This window comes from Carassius carassius, chromosome 49 (assembly GCF_963082965.1).
Source record: "Carassius carassius chromosome 49, fCarCar2.1, whole genome shotgun sequence".
NCBI classification, from domain to species: Eukaryota; Metazoa; Chordata; class Actinopteri; order Cypriniformes; family Cyprinidae; genus Carassius; species Carassius carassius.
The window spans coordinates 2886395-2908190 of NC_081803.1; the positions used below are offsets into that span (position 1 = coordinate 2886395).

At 40.7% G+C, this 21796-nt stretch overlaps 1 protein-coding gene across 1 annotated transcript in view; it reads left to right on the forward strand.

The window, feature by feature from the left end:
- The window catches only part of LOC132132514 (A disintegrin and metalloproteinase with thrombospondin motifs 6-like), a 166123-nt gene that overhangs the window by 118807 nt on the left and 25520 nt on the right, over positions 1–21796 (forward strand). The window contains exons 18-19 of the mRNA XM_059544915.1: positions 5972–6095; positions 21310–21390. Of these exons, the coding sequence (XP_059400898.1) occupies positions 5972–6095; positions 21310–21390 (205 nt within the window). The remainder of the gene's footprint in view (positions 1–5971; positions 6096–21309; positions 21391–21796) is intronic.

Below are 21796 nucleotides of genomic sequence, written 5' to 3' on the forward strand. Positions count from 1 at the left end.
ACAAAAGCAAAGGAGGTCGTAAGGGTGTTTTCCCACACTCTTAACACAAAATATGCATATGTATGACAATGTATGGTCGACTACGCCACCCCAGACCACTGGGGAAATAACAGCCCTAAGGGCACACAGGTTCGTCTTGAATGAGTGGGTGAGGAGACATGAATAATATAAAAAAAAGTTTATTATGTTTGTCAATATTGACCAATAAATAGCTAAAAACTTCCAAGTGAAAACTCTACATTGGCCATATAATAAACAGGAAGGCACACCATCAATCTGCATCTACACACACACAATAAATCAATTCCCATTAAAGAAAACCAAATGGCCAACAGGAGCGGTAGCTGGGGGTCCGGGTCGGCTGCCAAATTGTAGAACGAACCCCCCCCACAATAGTCCACTACAAATACCCAAATGCACACGTGAAAGTTAGATGGCAGCAGGCACACAGCACTATAACGTGAACACACCACACAAATGGCAGCCTCGCCTTCACCCCCCAGAGACCCAGCTCCTATAACAGAAAAAAAAAGAAGAAAACACAAACTGATAACTACAATCTGACAGAAACTCAAAGAAATAAATAAAACAAAAATAACAAACGTTTATAAAGTACAATACCCCCAAATAAGTAAAACAAAAAAAACAATGTCACAAAATAAATCAAATAATTCAAGAAATTAAACCACTTAGCACAAACAAAATAGCACAATGTAACAAAAACAGGTTAACAGTTTGAAATAAACCAAGTTCACTCCGGTTTACAGTGCTCAGAGATGAGGCACGGACTGAACGTAAACCAAGGAAAACCAAATAATCAAACAACCACACGGTAGACACGAGATGCTGATTCCAAGTTAGACCAAGGGAATTCCATATGCGGCGGCCCGGGGAGACGTTCAGCCTGCCCTCGAAACCATGCACTACACCCCGATAGCAACGTGAATCAACCGCTGGGTTGCTATCGTGATAAAGGTCGAGGCAAAACAGCGACGCAGTCGCGATCACGGTTCAGTGTTGATGCTCACTTCCCACTAATTAGCCCAAAAAGACTCAGTTATGCAGGAGAGCCCTGCAGAGCATAAGGAAACTATATTAAAACAGGAAAAGAAAACATTACAAATACGCAAACTATAATCCTACATACCACGGGATGATCCTGCACGCAAACCGCTTCGTAGTTGCACACCATATTCAATATAGCGGCTCAGTCAGACCATATGAGTGACGTGCTATCAATGCCACTGAGGACAAAACCAATCATAAATAGCCGAGTCGCAGTCAATTACTTGTTATAAACAAAACTATACATACCGGTGAAGAGTGGGCAGCCAGCACAAAGCAGCGGGAAGGAAAAAAAAAAAAAAGCAGCTTACAATCCAAGCCTGACAACAAGAAAAATTCTCATCAACCACCTGCACAGAACGAGACGCACGAGTTCACCCCAAACAACTCACATACCTGTGGCGACCACGGATGACGTCACGAGGGAAATACAAGGACGCATGCCAAGTGGCCATAACATGTCCTTTATATATCTCAAACCAAATAAGGAGGAGGGGTTACTAAACTAAGCACAGGTGGATGACATTCCCTACAGTGGATTCAACCACCCTGCTACACGTGGTTCACACAGATGCACACAAATGAGCTCCTCCGCGAGACAGAACAGTTGTAGGGGGAGGGGCGCACCCAGCGCAGGCAAACCCTTTATAGCGTGATGATATTAGTTATGAGTTGTGCACGCATCCTTCACGTCCTTCACATCCTGCGTGCCTCTGTCATTGGGTAGGAGCGTTGAAAAAAAAGCTGTTTTGCACAGACATTCATTGCAACCCACTTTGTTATTGTTCATTGACTTGAAGGGGCTGATGTTTGCAAAGTTTACAGTAGTAATTGTATGTAGTATGTAGACATTTCCATTTTATTTATTCTAACTTTAAATATTTTTTGTTTTCTATCAAAATGTTCTTGTGTGATAACAATGTTCTTGTGTGGAAGTGTTTGTAGTAAAAGCTGTTTTGCACATAAATTCATTGCAGCCGGCTTTCTTTCTGATGTTTATTCGCGAGTAGGTATTGTATGAATAACATAAGTCAACGTAGCTTTACACACACACACTTTGTACTAAAGGTAAATCCAAAATAGTGATGTCACTGTCTAAGCAGAGGGATTTGTGCAACCCTATGGAATATAGTCCACACATGACAAATGAGGTAATAATCAATATTTCAGAATAATTCAAACTCAGATATTGGTGTGTGATATCTGAGTTTTAATTATTTGACTACAAATCTCACCTCATCATTCTTCCCAGTGATTATTTCCAGGATAAACTGAGATGGCTCCAAGCTGGCTTCTTAAAACTTACTAAATATTTAAAAGAGCCAAAAGAGCCGTTCTTTTGAACGGCTCTTTGAAAGGAACGGATCGCGAAGATCCGGATCCCCTCAAAGAGCCATAAATCCCATCACTAACCAGCAGTCAGGCGCGCGCTCCGCTCAGCCGCGCATTTCTAACAGCAGTCAGTCAGAGGCGGAGAATGGCAGCAGAAAGAAAGAGAAGCGTTGTATGGCTGTATTTTAAGTCCGAAAATGAGACAACAGCGACTTGTACCATTTTTAGAAAGTCTTTAAAATACAGTGGCAATACAACTAATTTGTACAAACATATGAAAAATCACGGACCAGTAAATGCAGAGCTGCAGAAACGGAGAGAGGAGGAGAAAAATCCCCCTACCCCACCCCCTGGCCCCGACAGACCCGCGACTCAGATGCAGAAGTCACTGCCAGAGGCATTTCAGTTTGGCAGAGAATATCCAGGTAGATAAGAGTGATGAAAGACATATTTTAGTCATCTTCAGCATTAGTTAATAATAATTAATAACTGGTCATTTGTTACTTTAGTCAACTTAAGAATTATGCTAAGACCTAGAAGTAATACATTAATTCCATTGAAGCGTGTTATTTAAATGAATACATTTACTGGAACTGAAACAAATATACTGAATATAATGTAAGTCATATTTGATATTTGAATATAATTACCCTTTTTGTGTTAGCTGTGAAAGGGATACTAGTTTCTATATTTAAACTACACGTAGATGTGCACCAGACTTATTTTTATTATTTATTATTTTATCAATAGCTGATTCTCCAAGAGCAGTGGATATTACAAAGCGCCTATCAGAAATGATTGTGAAGGACCTGCAGCCTCTTTCCATGGTGGAAGATGTCGGCTTCAGGAATTTTGTAAAGAGGAGAAACGTTATTTTGTTCTCATTATATCATATTACAAGGAGAATTTGTTTTACATTTTTTATATTTATTGTGAAGTAAAACTTTGTGACTTTGTTTATTGAAGAAAAAAATCCTGAAAAGAAGTGCACTAAAGAGGAGAAACATTTTTTGTTAACATGCTACTTGAAAAGAGAATTTGATTTTACATTTTTTATATTTGTGAAGTAATCATTTTGTAACTTTGTTTATTTAAATAAAACAGAAGTAACCAAAAGTTGTTTCTGAACAAAAGCTTTTGTAGTACTGATTAATAACCCAAAATGCAAATCACAAAAACAAATGAAAAGTCATGAAAATTCATTTAGATTTAGGTTGAAGACGCATCCACCTTAATTATTAAAAAGTATCGGTATTGGTATCGGTATCGGCGATACTGGCCCTGTATTTACTTGGTATCGGATCGATACCAAATCTAGCGGTATCGCACACCTCTCCGAATAACCCGAAGAACCGAAAGATGAACTAATCAATTCTCTTTCCGGCTCAGACTGCATTGGGTAAGCGTATGGGGCTGTCACGTGATTAAGGAACGAGTCAAAAACCCGATAGACCCGAACTATGAACTAATCAATTCTCTTTCCGGCTCAAGACTGCATTGACTGACAGGTGAATCACTACAACTAGAACAGAACCTATAGAATAATGCGCATGCGCGACTGAACGAATCACTCCCCGAGACAACTCGTTCTCAAAATGAACGAATCGTTCAAGAACGACACATCACTAGTAATGAGCCGATTAAGTGTATGAGTAAAGAAGCCCTATGACTGCAACTGTCATCATTTAACTTTTCATAAAATTCTAAAATTATCGTACATTAAGGGATTTTTGTCATTATTGATCGTACAGAGGTAAAGATTATTGTACAAATACGATAATTATCGTACGTCTGGCAACACTGAATCGCATCTTGATTCCTAATGCCTACAATGACTCAGGATTTACACCTAGGAAAAGGAAGTGCTTGGTTCTTATTTTATTGTTAATCTCAGGAAATGTACATCCTAATCCTGGCCCTATCATTAATAGTCTTAGTACTCCTGAAGATTTTAAATCTAGGACGGGACTTGGTTTTATTCACTTAAATGTTTGTAGTTTGTTACCAAAAATTGACTTGGTTAGGGCATGGGCTATTCAAACAGACGCAGATGTCCTATTAATTTCTGAAACCTGGCTTAAAAAAACTATCTTAGATAAGGACATTGTGATTAATGACTATAGAGTTTTCCGTTGTGATCGTTTAAAGAAGGGGGGTGGTGTTGCAATTTATGTTAAGACTAAATTTAACACCAGGATTTTAGCTTCACAGTCTACTGTTAAACAATTTGAGATTTTGGTGTTAAATCTTGAAATAGTTAAAGGTCAGCATATTACTGTTATTGGTTGTTATAGACCCCCTTGCCATAAATAAACAGCACAAACCATGTTTATTTATGTTGGTAAAATTACAGGTGAATTTGCATCAAAATACCACTGACTGGACACAAACCTTTCATGTACAAAATTGGCAATATGTGCTAAATTGGTACTATATTGGTTTAACAGCAATATTGTGTATGTGTACACACACACACACACACACACACATATATATATATATATATATATATATACCGCACTATAAGGCGCACTTAAAAGCCTTTAATTTTCTAAAAAAAACGACAGTGCGCCTTATAATCCGGAGTGCCTTACATATGGATCAAGGCACTCAAGGCGTCTTTATCTGACTGTTTTGTTGACATTCCCTTTAGCACCGCTCCATCTAGTGGATGCATAACGCGAACCCAGTCAAACGTTTGACTGCAGTGTCTTCTATTCTATGCGCCTTATAATCCGGTGCGCCCTATATATGAAAACAATTCTAAAATAGGCCATTCATTGAAGGTGCGCCTTATAATCTGGTGCGCCTTATAGTGTGGAAAATACGGTATATATATATATATATATATATATATATATATATATAATATACACACACACACATATATATATATATATATATACACAACACACATATATATATATATATATATATATATATATATATATATATATATATATATGTATATACATATATGTATATATACATATATGTTTATGTATTTGTGTGTGTGTGTACACATACACAATATTGCTGTTAAACCAATATAGTACCAATTTAGCACATATTGACAATTTTGTACATGAAAGGTTTGTGTCCAGTCAGTGGTATATTGATGCAAATTCACCTGTAATTTTACCAACATGAATAAACATGGTTTGTGCTGACCACAATGTGTTTTGTGTGGTGAATTACTGGCTGCCGAGAGCATAAAACCAACAGAATTCAATTGACATTTAGAAACAAAACACTAGAAATATAAATACTGTTAATCATGCTTCTGCTATTGTTTATGCACTTACTAAAATGTCAGTTTTCATAATCAGCCTGTCAAATTTCAGTGTTTGATTTAAAGTCGTTTTATTTAATTTTGTACAATTCTGTAAATAATTTTGTTAACTTTGTTGATATCCAGTGTAAAATCATGGTCCTGAAGCAAAACCAGAACCATTCATCTTTTCATGTCATATTCTGACACAGTACAGCTGTGATTGACATGTTTTTCTTTGAATCAGATAGTCCTCAACCTTGTTCCCCTGCAATGAAACATCCTGCCTGTGTGTCTTTCCAGCATGTTGGCTGTGATAACATCCTGGGCTCGGATGCCAAGGAGGACAGATGCCGTGTGTGCGGTGGGGACGGCAGTACCTGTGAGGTCACCGAAGGGCTGTTCAATGATTCGCTTCCCAGAGGAGGTCAGGAGGCCACTGATTATACACTCATCATATATAACACATATTCAATATCTTAGTATTTCACCATCTCATATGAACTATTATGCATTGCCATGAGAATGTGTTGGACAACCTACTAAGTCTATTGAGTTGGTAAGCAGGCGGTTGGGGTAACACAAATATTGGAAGATTTGATCACAAGCTGCATTGAACCATGAACTGGAGAGTTACCAATGGCCCTCATATACTTCAGGCCAAATTGAAAAATAAATTGGTGTGACATCAATCGAGCAAAATCAGGACTTTGAAACAGCTTGCCAAAGCAAACTTTCCGGAAAAGTTTGCTCCAGCTGGTAAACAAGTTTGAACTACCAATGGTCCATGGCGATTACGCAATAGGAAGGTTTGATCCGCCTTGAAATGGAAATCTTTTCAGGATTTCTATTATATGAACGTGCATTTGTAGATCCCACCTTCCTGCATGCCACGATTGCTCAGACTGCTTTTCAGTCATTACTTTAACAAGTATGGAAACAATGGAAAAACTAAACCAACATCTGGACATTATAGGTAATTTACAAATCCAGAGCATGTCTGGGGGGAAAAAGGACGTATGGGCACCCTACTTTAATACAATCTGTATAAAGTGCTATATAAATAAACGTGACCTGACTTAGTGCAAACATCCACATCACTATAATCAGATGCTTTCTTAACTGCTTTTTTCTCACTACTGTATTTTTTGTTGTATGTGCATCTTGTAATTGAGAACAAAGTGCGCAGCACACAGTGTCAGGGGCAAAGGATTACAAGTAAAGCGAGTTATGTAATCAGATGACTTTTTTAAGTAACTAGTAAAGTAATGCATTACCTTTAAATTTACAATGAAATTTACAAGCAAACCCCTGATGCCTCTCCTGTCCCCTTGTTGAAAGAAATCTGGAGTGACGTGCAGAGGCACTTACCTGGCCTTAGGCTTTTTAATTTCCCTTTTAGTGTGAAAGGGCCTTTACAGTTGCCAAAAATTTTACTTTTGGGTTCATTAAAAAGTTATTAAAAACAGATAAGCAAGCCCAACCCATGTGACAAAAGTAATGCAATACTTTCTGTAAAAAGAGTAACTAAGTAATGCAGTTAGTTACTTTTTATGGAGAAACGCAATATTGTAATGCATACTTTTAAAAGTAACTTTCTCCAACACTAGCGGCACATATTAGGGTGTTCACTAACAATAAACCGCTGCTTACATATATAGTGAACAACTTTTACCCCAAGTGAATAATGAAAAAGAACTTTGTTTTAAGTGTATCTGGTTCTTAAGATGTCCTGTCACCATTGGGCTTTGAGTTATATCTAGGGCAGTTGTCCATACAGTCATTGTCCATATTGCTTTTGAATATTTGACATTTATGAAGCTGTTAAAAAACATAAAATACAATATTGCAAAATCTTTAAATCACTGCTGACCTGTATGAAAGAAGAGGAGCACAACGACTCATCTATCCCTTTAGAATCCCATTCCAGAGAGTGTACCACACAGTTGCCAAATGCGACAAGTTTTTAATCGCTTTCCACTAGAGAAATCTCACTTGAAGCAAGCACAGCAAAAGCGAGTGGAAGAACGCATTGTCTTTTTGGCAGAGGCTTCTGTCAGGGAGCCAGAAGGGTGCTTTGGCCAAGCTTGACATTTTTCATAGAAATGCTGTGGGTTTTTTCATTAGAAAACCAATGATAAAGCTTTTTTGGGGTCAAGAAACAAGTTGACAAAATAGAAGCGGTAACACAATATATGAGTATTAATTGCATCATCCAGTGAGAGAATCAAGAAAACTTGTAATATTGCACACATTGTCAGGCCGCATCCAAAAGTATTATCTGTAGTAAGGGACTGTTTTCTCCTTTTAAGGTATAGCTGGTAAATCATCTGAAACTTTAAGGGAGAGTGAAGGGTATGTCAATGTCAATGTCACCTTTATTTATATAGCGCTTTAAACAAAATACATTGCGTCAAAGCAACTGAACAACATTCATTAGGAAAACAGTGTCAATAATGCAAAAATGATAGTTAAAGGCAGTTCATCATTGGATTCAGTTATGTCATCTCTGTTCAGTTAAATAGTGTCTGTGCATTTATTTGCAATCAAGTCAACGATATCGCTGTAGATGAAGTGTCCCCAACTAAGCAAGCCAGAGGCGACAGCGGCAAGGAACCGAAACTCCATCGGTGACAGAATGGAGAAAAAAACCTTGGGAGAAACCAGGCTCAGTTGGGGGGCCAGTTCTCCTCTGACCAGACGAAACCAGTAGTTCAATTCCAGGCTGCAGCAAAGTCAGATTGTGCAGAAGAATCATCTGTTTCCTGTGGTCTTGTCCTGGTGCTCCTCTGAGACAAGGTCTTTACAGGGGATCTGTATCTGGGGCTCTAGTTGTCCTGGTCTCCGCTGTCTTTCAGGGCTGTAGAGGTCCTTTCTAGGTGCTGATCCAGCATCTGGTCTGGATACGTACTGGATCCGGGTGACTGCAGTGACCCTCTGATCTGGACACAGACTGGATCTGGTGGCCACGGTGACCTCGGAACAAGAGAGAAACAGACAAATATTAGCGTAGATGCCATTCTTCTAATGATGTAGCAAGTACATAGGTTGTTATGGGAAGTGTTTCCGGTTCCGGTTTACCTAATTAATGCAGCCTAAAAATCCTTTAACGGATTTGTATAATAAAAGCATATTAGTATGTTATGTGTATGCAAGGTTAAAGAGATGGGTCTTTAATCTAGATTTAAACTGCAAGAGTGTGTCTGCCTCCCGAACAATGTTAGGTAGGTTATTCCAGAGTTTGGGCGCCAAATAGGAAAAGGATCTGCCGCCTGCAGTTGATTTTGATATTCTAGGTATTATCAAATTGCCTGAGTTTTGAGAACGTAGCGGACGTAGAGGATTATAATGTAAAAGGAGCTCATTCAAATACTGAGGTGCTAAACCATTCAGGGCTTTATAAGTAATAAGCAATATTTTAAAATCTATGCGATGCTTGATAGGGAGCCAGTGCAGTGTTGACAGGACCGGGCTAATATGGTCATACTTCCTGGTTCTAGTAAGAACTCTTGCTGCTGCATTTTGGACTAGCTGTAGTTTGTTTACCAAGCGTGCAGAACAACCACCCAATAAAGCATTACAATAATCTAACCTTGAGGTCATAAATGCATGGATTAACATTTCTGCATTTGACATTGAGAGCATAGGCCATAATTTAGATATATTTTTGAGATGGAAAAATGCAGTTTTACAAATGCTAGAAACGTGGCTTTCTAAGGAAAGATTGCGATCAAGTAGCACACCTAGGTTCCTAACTGATGACGAAGAATTGACAGAGCAACCATCAAGTCTTAGACAGTGTTCTAGGTTATTACAAGCAGAGTTTTTAGGTCCTATAATTAACACCTCTGTTTTTTCAGAATTTAGCAGTAAGAAATTACTCGTCATCCAGTTTTTTATATCGACTATGCAATCCATTAGTTTTTCAAATTGGTGTGTTTCACCGGGCTGCGAAGAAATATAGAGCTGAGTATCATCAGCATAACAGTGAAAGCTAACACCATGTTTCCTGATGATATCTCCCAAGGGTAACATATAAAGCGTGAAGAGTAGCGGCCCTAGTACTGAGCCTTGAGGTACTCCATACTGCACTTGTGATCGATAGGATACATCTTCATTCACTGCTACGAACTGATGGCGGTCATATAAGTACGATTTAAACCATGCTAATGCACTTCCACTGATGCCAACAAAGTATTCAAGTCTATGCAAAAGAATGTTGTGGTCAATTGTGTCAAACGCAGCACTAAGATCCAATAAAACTAATAGAGAGATACACCCACGATCAGATAATAAGAGCAGATCATTTGTAACTCCAAGGAGAGCAGTCTCAGTACTATGATACGGTCTAAATCCTGACTGGAAATCCTCACATATACCATTTTTCTCTAAGAAGGAATATAATTGTGTGGATACCACCTTTTCGAGTATCTTGGACAGAAAAGGGAGATTCGAGATTGGTCTATAATTAACTAGTTCTTTGGGGTCAAGTTGTGGTTTTTTGATGAGAGGCTTAATAACAGCCAGTTTGAAGGTTTTGGGGACATGTCCTAATGACAATGAGGAATTAATAATAGTCAGAAGAGGATCTATGACTTCTGGAAGCACCTCTTTCAGGAGCTTAGATGGTATAGGGTCTAACATACATGTTGTTGGTTTAGATGATTTAACAAGTTTATACAATTCTTCCTCTCCTATGGTAGAGAATGAGTGGAACTGTTCCTCAAGGGGTCTATAGTGCACTGTCTGATGTGATACTGTAGCTGACGGCTGAATGGTTGCAATTTTATCTCTAATAGTATCGATTTTAGAAGTAAAGTAGTTCATAAACTCATTACTGCTGTGGTGTTGGGAAATGTCAACACTTGTTGAGGCTTTATTTTTCGTTAATTTAGCCACTGTATTGAATAGATACCTGGGGTTATGTTTGTTTTCTTCTAAAAGAGAAGAAAAGTAATCGGATCTAGCAGTTTTTAATGCTTTTCTGTAGGATATGTTACTTTCCCGCCAAGCAATACGAAATACCTCTAGTTTTGTTTTCCTCCAGCTGCGCTCCATTTTTCGGGCTGCTCTCTTTAGGGTGCGAGTATGCTCATTATACCATGGTGTCAAACTGTTTTCCTTAACCTTCCTTAAGCGTAAAGGAGCAACTTTATTTAAAGTGCTAGAAAAGAGAGAGTCCATAGTTTCTGTTACATCATCAAGTTGTTCTGAGGTTTTGGATATGCTAAGGAATTTGGATACATCAGGAAGATAACTTAAAAAGCAGTCTTTTGTGTTAGAAGTGATGGTTCTTCCATACTTGTAACAAGAAGTAGAATTTACAATTTTGGCTATATGAATTTTGCAAAGAACTAAATAATGATCTGAGATATCATCACTTGGCTGAATAATTTCAACACCATCAACATCAATTCCATGTGACAGTATTAAATCTAGAGTATGATTTCGACAATGAGTAGGTCCTGAAACGTGTTGTCTAACACCAATAGAGTTCAGAATGTCTATAAATGCTGATCCCAATGCATCGTTTTCATTATCAACATGGATATTAAAATCACCAACTATTAAAACTTTATCTGCAGCCAGAACTAACTCGGATGTAAAATCACCAAACTCTTTAATAAAGTCTGTATGGTGCCCTGGTGGCCTGTATACAGTAGCCAGTACAAACATAACAGGGGATTTATCATTAACATTTGTTTCTTTGGATAATGTTATATGAAGTACCATTACTTCAAACGAGTTATACTTGTAGCCTGCCCTCTGAGAAATCCTGAAAACGTTGTTATAAATTGAAGCAACACCTCCACCTTTGCCTTTTAGACGTGGCTCATGTTTATAACAGTAATCTTGAGGGGTGGACTCATTTAAAATAATGTAATCATCAGGTTTTAGCCAGGTTTCTGTCAAACAGAGTACATCTATATTATGATCAGTGATCATATTATTTACAAAAAGTGTTTTCGTAGAAAGGGATCTGATATTCAATAAGCCAAGCTTTATCATTTGTTTATCCATATTGCTTCTGTTTTTTATTTGTTGAACCTCAATTAAATTGTTAATCTTAACTTGGTTTGGACGTTTTTTGTTTTTTCTAGTTCGGGGAACAGACACAGTCTCTATAGTGTGATATCTAGGTGAAAGAGTCTCTATGTGCTGAGAATTAACTGACCTCTGTGTTCAAAAGGCTCCTCTGTTAGTTGACCAATCGCACTCTTCAACGTCATCACTGGTCTCGTGGTAAGGAGAAAAAGCAGGTGCAACGAGCAGAGACAATGAACGCGATCGTTTTGAGATGACTCCACTTTATCGCACGTTTGTGGGCAGTATCTGAATATTACTGATGTAATATTGTGTGCGTGAATAGAAAGTAAGTGTATTTTGTTAGTTTTTTTCCTCAGAATTATGCTGATCGTTCTTGCCGCGATTCGGATGTATCTAGCGCCATCGCGTCATAGGAAATTGTGTTATCTGCATTATTTAAATACTGCTGCCATCCTGTTATTCTTTGCTCTATTAGCATAATAACTACTGCAAGTAATACCTGCTATTTACAGTAGAATATGACAATGTGTTAGATTATTAGTGATTTATGATTACATGCTATCATTGGTTTGAATGTGTTCAGTCACTATAAATGTGCCGATGGCGCCATCTTGTGGCCTTACATAGTATAACTGTCTATTGTTTTCCTAGTACTGGCATTAACCGCTCAAATATATGGCTATTCATATTTGTAAAGAGTATTGCCTATCACTTCTAAATGTTAAAGTAAAATTAATGTAATCTCTCATTTAAGTTTATATCTGTATTTTGTTCCAGAAACCACACCTGTTACTTTTGAAATTATCATCAGTAAATCATTCAAAGAGATTTGGAGTCTGCAGAGTGAATTCATTACCATTGATGTCATTACACAGTTCTGACCGACTGTCTGCAGGGGTTCGAAACAACCCGAATTAGCGCAAACTTAAATCTCAATTACAAATGGTCCTTCGAGCCGGATCTCGAATTACTGCAGAAGAATGGCATTCCGTCCAGAGCCTCCTGTTGTCCGCCCCAGACGACATTTAAAGCCACCAGCATACTTGGCAGACTTTCAAGTACAAAGACCTGGACCTGAAAGAAGATCCCTGCAACCTGCATATTCTGATGAAGATGATGCTGAACTTGCGTCACTGTCTGCCGAACGCGAGTCTCGTGTCTCTACCCCTATAAGTCAACATTCACAATTCAGTGACTTGGTGATACAAGATGAATGGCAAGATACACTGGGAGACTCACACAGAGATAATGAAGAGCTACAAAACAGACCGCCTAGATGGAAGGAGATGCAAAGAGAAAATGATGAGCTTCGTAGCTGCGTTCAACACCTGCCAGAGATTTTATCTGCGTTACAGGGACTGAAAGCAGAGAACGCCATCATGAAACGTGAGATTCAGCAGCTAGCCACAAACGTGGCCACCTCATGCAAACCAGTGCCCCCATCGCCAGCTCCCCGTTTCCACGTGCCAGAAAAAAGCCACGGCCAGCCAGTCCACACCACGCACGTCAGAGACTCCAATGAATATCCTTCTGCACAGATCAGACAGATAACTGAGCAGGTGATGGACTGCACTATTTCACCTGTACAAGTTAATCAGCCTCAAGCAACATCAATCTATCGAACACCTACTCAGAGTCGCGATACGCATTCATATGCTCATCCAAACCAGTATGCTGAACCCATCCACTATGATGAAAGGGCTTCTAGAGACAACCATCATCCTTACATGGGTGTCAGTGAGTCATATCCTACACAGCGATCTGAACATATACAACAAACTGCAGCGCCATGTTTCAAAGAGAAGATCTACAGGGGACCCAAGCCTTCTATACCCACATTGACGACATCGGATCCCAGAGAGTTTTCAAGGTTGCGCATGGCATTAGAGAACCTCCTCCCTGTTGACGCCACCGAACGGTTCAAATATCAGATCCTCACAGATCATTTGCAGTTAGAGGAAGCGCTGCTAGTGGCGGATTCTTATGGCAACTCAGCACACCCATATACAGATACTTTGCAAGCCCTTATCAAGATGTATGGGCAGCCGCACAAGCTGGTTTTACAGAACATCGCTCAAGTCATGGACGGCCCTAACATCAGAACTGGAGACGTTAAGGCTTTTAAGCTGTTTGCACTCCGTGTGCGTTCACTGGTGAGCATGTTAGAGCAACTGGGGCCTGAGGGGACGGTTGAATTAGACTGTGGGTCGCATGTGTCAAGGCTTCAATGCAAACTCCCTCACGAACTGAGAACAAGTTTCAAGAGATACATACACCCATTACGAGTAACCATACCGACTCTCATTGATTTCTCTAACTGGTTGGAGTATGAGCTCCACCATCAAGATGAGGGCTCCAGGATGACAAGTCTCCCACTAGAATTCAGCAGTAAGAAAAGAGAGCGCCGCTCCTTCGAGCATGACTCAAGATCTACTAGGAAACCAACCTCTATACTGCTAAGCACAGAGAAACATATGAGTAGGAATGAAACTCGAGCACCTGCCCCAGAGGGAACCTCTAAATTTGCCAGATTTAAGGGAAGGTCACAAGCATATTGCCCCTACTGTGACAGTGTCAATCACTTCCTGAATGGGTGTTCCAATTTCAAAGAGCTATCCAAGGAGCAAAAGGAAAGCTGGATTCGTAAGAACAATCGGTGCTGGTGCTGCGGACGTAGTCATCATGCCTCGAAATGCAACTTGAAAACCCCCTGTAAGACATGCAATAGGAAGCATCTATTCATACTGCATGATGTGAACGAATGGTCTGTGGAGGATACAACGGAGAAAGACACAAAGGAAAGTTCCTGCTTGGTTAACACCACCAACGACATCCTGTATGTAGATCGCCCGATCTACAGCCGCAAGGTTCTCCTCAAGGTGAGCAAAGTTGTTATCACCAATGGTGACAAATCGATTGAAGCGTATGCTGTGTTAGACGATGGGTCTGAGAGGACCATACTGCTCCACCCAGCAGCACAGCAGTTAGATCTCAAGGGACAGCCTGAGGACCTTATATTACGAACAGTGAGGCAAGACCAACAGGTTCTTCATGGGGCGGCAGTCTCATTCACTGTGTCTCCAGTCACGAATCGACACAAGAAATTCCCTATTCAAGGTGCTTTCACTGCCGAAAGGCTTGGTCTTGCTGAGCAAACTTACCCTGTAGCAGCTCTTCAAAAGAGGTACCGACATTTAGCGGGATTGCCGCTGCAGCAACTAGACAGAGTACAGCCAGTACTGCTAATTGGCTCAGACTGCCCACATCTAGTCACCCCCATCGAGCCTGTCCTACTAGGCCCACCAGGTGGACCTGCTGCCGTCAGAACTCAGTTAGGCTGGACACTTCAAGGACCTACACACGAAGTCAAACGTGGGCTCAACTCTCATCAGTGCCTCTTTACTGCTATCTCACCCAATTCTGAGCTGTTCTCTCAAGTAGAAAAGCTATGGCAGATGGACGTAATCCCTTATCAAAGTGAGAAATTAGTGATGCGATCAAAGCTTGATCAGGAGGCCATCAAACTCCTTCAAGAGAGAACAGTGAGAGTTGATGTGGATGGGGTCATGCGGTATGCTACACCGCTCCTTCGAGTCCAAAACATGCCAACTTTGCATATGCCCAAAGAAGCTGTACTACCGCAGCTAAGGAACATTGAGAGGAAGCTGATAAAGTACCCTGAACAAGCCCTGGCTTACAGAACCGAAGTTGAAAGGCTTAAGAATGCTGGCTATGTAGAGAAACTGCGACCATGTGAAGTAGATGGTAAACAAGAATCATGGTACATCCCCCACCACATGGTCCAGCATAACGGCAAAAATCGTGTTGTTTACAACTGCTCATTTCAGTACCAGGGTCAAAATTTGAACGAGTTGCTCCTTCCAGGTCCCACTTTGAGTTCTACTCTGTTAGCCGTGTTACTTCGCTTCAGGGAACGCTCTATAGCCATAAGTAGCGACATCCGAGGGATGTTTCATCAGGTGAGGCTGCTCCCTGAAGACAAATCATTACTTCGGTTTCTGTGGAGAGACATGGCATTAGAGCAAGCACCAGATGTTTACCAGTGGCAGGTGCTTCCTTTCGGTACTACATGTAGCCCCTGTTGTGCCACGTTTGCCCTGCAGAAGCATGTGCTAGACCACAGTCAACCAGACGACCAGGTGAGGGAAGTTATCGAGAAGTCATTTTATGTTGACAATTGCCTGTACAGTCTCACCACCAAAGATGCGGCTAAAGAACTTGTCGATCAGCTCTGTTCCCTCCTAGCTGAAGGAGGTTTTGAATTACGGCAGTGGGCCAGCAATTGCCCATCTGTGATCGCTCACTTGCCACCTGAATCAAGATCTAACAGCTGTGAGCTCTGGCTTAGTCAGGGTCAGCAAGTAACCCCTGAATCCACACTTGGCCTTCACTGGCAGTGTCAGTCTGACACCTTGCACTACAAACATCGGGTTGTGAACTGCTCTAAAGTAACTATGCGCAGCATCTATCGGGTTCTAGCTAGCCAATATGATCCTCTTGGATACATTATCCCATATACCACTAGAGCGAAAATACTGGTGCAACGCTTATGGGATAAAAAGCGTGACTGGGACGACCCGCAGCTTCCAGAGGATCTGCTCAGGTTATGGAGATTGTGGGAGGAAGAGTTGAGTGATCTGGAGAAGATTTCGCTGCCGAGGTGTTATTCCAGTTCAAAAATGGACCTCCCTTCTAGCAGGCGTGATATACACGTGTTCTGTGATGCTTCAGAGAAGGCTTATGGGGCTGTAGCCTATTTGCGTACAGAGAACCAAGAAGGCCAAGTTGAAGTTGTATTCCTGGCTGCTAGGTCACGTGTTGCACCCCGAAAGCAGCAGTCCATCCCACGCCTAGAGTTATGTGCAGCTCTCAGTGGTGCTCAGCTCTCCAAGGTCCTTGTCACCGAACTCACTATTCCCATCTGTTCCTTAACACTCTGGTCGGATTCCATGACTGTGCTCACCTGGCTGTTGTCAAGCTCTTGCCGTTACAAAGTGTTTGTGGGGACACGGGTGGCGGAAATACAGGAACTCACAGCAAATGCAACATGGCAGCACATACGATCAGAAGACAATCCTGCGGATGACATAACACGAGGCAAACACCTCTGTGACCTTGTTGAAGGAAGCCAGTGGATTCAAGGGCCTTCTTTTCTTAAACTGCCACTAGCAAATTGGCCCAATCAACCCTCCTTGCCAACTGATGGGCAAAGTAACGAGTTAAGACAGTCTGCTTTCTGTGGATCAACTACAGTGCTATCCATGCCGAATCCACAGCAATATGACACTTTAACTGAGTTACTTGAGGCATGCAGTCAGCAGCTTCACGGGGCGGCAAAACTCTCATGCGCTGATACACGGAGGGAGGTAGAGTTATTAGTGCTTCGTCAGATTCAGATAGACTCTTTCGCTGTTGAGGTGGCCCAATTGCAGTTAGGGAAACCGGTATCAGGTACGAGTAGGCTTGCTTCTCTTTCTCCTGAGTTTGACCCTACCACTGGACTCATTCGTGTGGGTGGGCGCCTGAGACGTCGCAGTGAGACAGATCTGGATTTAATTCATCCTATCCTCCTTGCCCCTCAGCATCCTGTGACCAGACTCATTATCAAAGATTATGATGAAAGGCTGCACCATCCTGGACCAGAACGGGTGTTCGCAGAGATAAGGAGGACCTACTGGGTATTGCGAGGACGTGAAGCAGTTCGGCGCCACCAACGACACTGCGTAGAGTGTCGAAGATGGAAGGGTCAACCAGAAGTCCCCCGTATGGCTGACTTGCCACTTGCAAGACAACAGCTCTTCAAACCTGCTTTCTTCTCAACTGGCATGGACTGCTTTGGTCCTTACACAATCAAGATTGGACGTCGAAATGAGAAGAGATGGGGCATATTATTCAAGTGCTTGACAACCAGGGCAGTGTACATTGATTACCTAACCAGTATAGATTCAGACTCCTTCCTGATGGCCTTGAGAAGATTCATCTCGCGACGAGGAAAACCACATGAATTGTTAAGTGACCAAGGCACTAACTTCAAGGGTGGGGAAAGAGAGTTGAAAGAATCCTTTGCTGCCTTGCACAGTGAACTTCAACGTAACCTGGCTGCCCAACAAATCAAGTTTGTGTTCAATCCACCAGGAGCGCCTCACTTTGGTGGATGCTGGGAGAGGGAGATCCGTTCAATTAAAACGGCTCTACGAGTTACCATAGGGGCGCAGACTGTGACGGAAGAGGTCTTGAGAACAGTCTTAACTGAAATTGAAGGGATCTTGAATTCAAAACCTCTGGGTTACACCTCTTCAGATATATCAGATATCGACCCGATAACTCCCAACTGCTTTCTCATCGGACGCAGAGATGCTTCTTTGCCACAGGTGGTTTATCAGGAGTCGGATGTGCTGAGTCGTCGCCGTTGGCGACACAGCCAACTCTTGGCTGATCATTTTTGGAGACATTTCATCAGCTATTACTTGCCTAGTCTCCAAGCTCGCCAGAAATGGAGGTTAAATAAAGAGAATCTGCAAGTAGACGAAGTGGTGATGATTGTTGACCCTCAACTGCCTCGGGCGTTGTGGCCAGTGGGAAAAATCACAGAAGTGTTCCCAGGAGTAGACTCAAGGGTGAGGTCAGTCACGGTAGAGGTTAAGAAAAAACTGTACACTCGACCAGTATCCCGTCTTATCAAACTTCCAGTCCTGCTTGATTAGGAATAACCTACTATAGGTTAAACCCTTTTGGAAGATGTGCGAATTCAAGCTTTGAATTCGGGGGCGGCTGTTCAAAAGGCTCCTCTGTTAGTTGACCAATCGCACTCTTCAACGTCATCACTGGTCTCGTGGTAAGGAGAAAAAGCAGGTGCAACGAGCAGAGACAATGAACGCGATCGTTTTGAGATGACTCCACTTTATCGCACGTTTGTGGGCAGTATCTGAATATTACTGATGTAATATTGTGTGCGTGAATAGAAAGTAAGTGTATTTTGTTAGTTTTTTTCCTCAGAATTATGCTGATCGTTCTTGCCGCGATTCGGATGTATCTAGCGCCATCGCGTCATAGGAAATTGTGTTATCTGCATTATTTAAATACTGCTGCCATCCTGTTATTCTTTGCTCTATTAGCATAATAACTACTGCAAGTAATACCTGCTATTTACAGTAGAATATGACAATGTGTTAGATTATTAGTGATTTATGATTACATGCTATCATTGGTTTGAATGTGTTCAGTCACTATAAATGTGCCGATGGCGCCATCTTGTGGCCTTACATAGTATAACTGTCTATTGTTTTCCTAGTACTGGCATTAACCGCTCAAATATATGGCTATTCATATTTGTAAAGAGTATTGCCTATCACTTCTAAATGTTAAAGTAAAATTAATGTAATCTCTCATTTAAGTTTATATCTGTATTTTGTTCCAGAAACCACACCTGTTACTTTTGAAATTATCATCAGTAAATCATTCAAAGAGATTTGGAGTCTGCAGAGTGAATTCATTACCATTGATGTCATTACACAGTTCTGACCGACTGTCTGCAGGGGTTCGAAACAACCCGAATTAGCGCAAACTTAAATCTCAATTACACTCTGTGACGGGAGGCAGCTAGCAGACGGTCGGTTTAGCCAGTCTGTCTGCTTCCTGACCTGGGCCCCAGTTAGTCAAGTATAAACACTAAGACTATTTGCCATATTTCTAGAGAGAAGAGTGGCGCCACCCCAAGAGGGATGAAGACCATCTCTTTTAAACAGGTCAGGTCTGCCCCAAAAGCTCGTCCAATTGTCTATGAAACCTATGTTATTCTGTGGGCACCACTTAGACATCCAGCCATTGAGTGATGACAATCTGCTATGCATCTCATCACCACGGTAAGCAGGGAGGGGACCAGAGCATATTACAGTGTCTGACATCGTGCTTGCAAGTTCACACACCTCTTTAATGTTATTTTTAGTGATCTCCGACTGGCGAAGTCGAACATCATTAGCACCGGCATGAATAACAATCTTACTGTATTTACGTTTAGCATTAGCCAGCACTTTTAAATTTGCCAAGATGTCAGGCGCTCTGGCTCCCGGTAAACATTTGACTATGGTGGCTGGTGTCTCTATATTCACGTTCCGTACAATAGAATCACCAATAACTAGAGCACTTTCATCAGGTTTCTCAGTGGGTGCATCACTGAGTGGGGAGAACCTGTTTAATGTTTTGATCGGAACAGAAGCGCGGTGTTTTGACCCACGACTACGCTGCCTCACCGTCACCCAGTTGCCCTGCTGCTGGGGCTCTGTTTCCGGAACCGAACAATGTACAGGAATCCCTGAGCTAGACGCATCCAAAGCCGTATCTAGAGCCCTAACATTTTTACTATCCTCAATTAAAGTTTGGATGCGTGTCTCTAATTCTGAAATCTTCTCTGTCAGCCTAACTATTTCCCTGCATTTATCACATGTGAATCCCTCATCAGCGACAGAGATAGATAAACTGTACATGTGGCAAGAGGTGCAAGAAACAATGATAGGAGAAGCCATTACTCACCGTGCTTGATGAAAATTCTTACTGCGGTTGTTTGATGAACTTGTCAACTTGTTGGTGTAGATTCTTCTCTTTTAATGAATTCTCTGTTGCCAAGTTAGTTAAGTTTTCTTTGAACATGCTGCTTCTTATCTGGGGTTGAACTTGTATGGTGTAGATTCTTCTCTTTTAATGAATTCTCTGTTGCCAAGTTAGTTAAGTTTTCTTTGAACATGCTTCTTCTTATCTGGGGTGCATTTCCCAAAAGCATAGTTGCTAACCTGTTAGCAACTTGGTTGGCAATAGGAAATTGTATTGCAACAAACAAAGTTGCTAACTTAGTTAGCAACTATGGTGTAGGGAAACGCTCCCCTGAATCATTTTCAGAGAAACACTAGATGCAACTAATAAGAATTATCCATAATGGTTTAAAGAGGGGTTACAAATTAAGATAGCAAAATGAAAAAAGGGTTACAAATTGCAAGTAAAAAAAAAAAAAAAAGAAAAGAAAACAACAATAAAACTTTTGATTTTCTTTTTGGAATTACAGAGTTACGATTAGGAATCTATAAAACTACACAGCTTTCATAATTTTATACATATATGCAGTTATACACTCAAAATCAATGTAAGATGTGACACAGTGGCCAAAAAAGTCTCTGTGATTGTGGTGCTTTAAAGGCGATACATTCAAAGATAAAACTTAAGAGAGATATACAGAGCAAACTCGCATTGCATGTTAATGCTAATTGAAGCACAGCATTCTAATTTAAGTGACACTAAAAATATAAAATCTAAATACATATGTTGGGTGGACTACCTCCTAAATATATTTATTTATGATATATATATATATATATATATATATATATATCATTACCTAATTGTAATGGAATTGTGGGTTTGCGGCACCCATTATGCAAAAAAAAAATGCTGCTAAAACAAAACATCTAGTACATCTATGAATGCACGTTTATGGACAACTTCAAAATAGTGCTGTTCTATGAGTAAAATTCAGATTTTGCTTTATTTTGTACATTTTCTAAATCAAGTTTTACATTTCGTAGGTTATATGGAGGTTGTCCAGATCCCAAAAGGATCGGTTCATATTGAAATCAGGGAAGTGGCCGTGTCAAAGAACTACATCGGTGAGTGTTTCTATTTATCTTCTTAAAGCTTCGTTCATAAAGCCATATTGGGTACAAAAGTAGTGAAATGGTTTGTTTTAGGCTTTGTTGTTGGTGTTAATCTGGATGAGTCTGACAGTCTTCCTTGCTCTCATGTCTTATATTTGTTCATTGTCTTGATTTTGCCTGTTGTCTTTTCCCAACCGCAAGCTGAGTAAAACCATCATGGTTCTGTGCCATGTACTGTAACTAATTAAAACAATCAAACAAGCGGGTCTAATTAAGTTGTTTTGAGTGCAAACATAAATATAGCTAGTGTGAATGACAGCTTGTTGGGTTTTATCATCATGTTGATGTAGAGGTTTTTCTCGCCGTTTGAAAGGAAGATAAGTTGTTGATCTTCTAGCACAGCGGTGGCCAGAGTTTG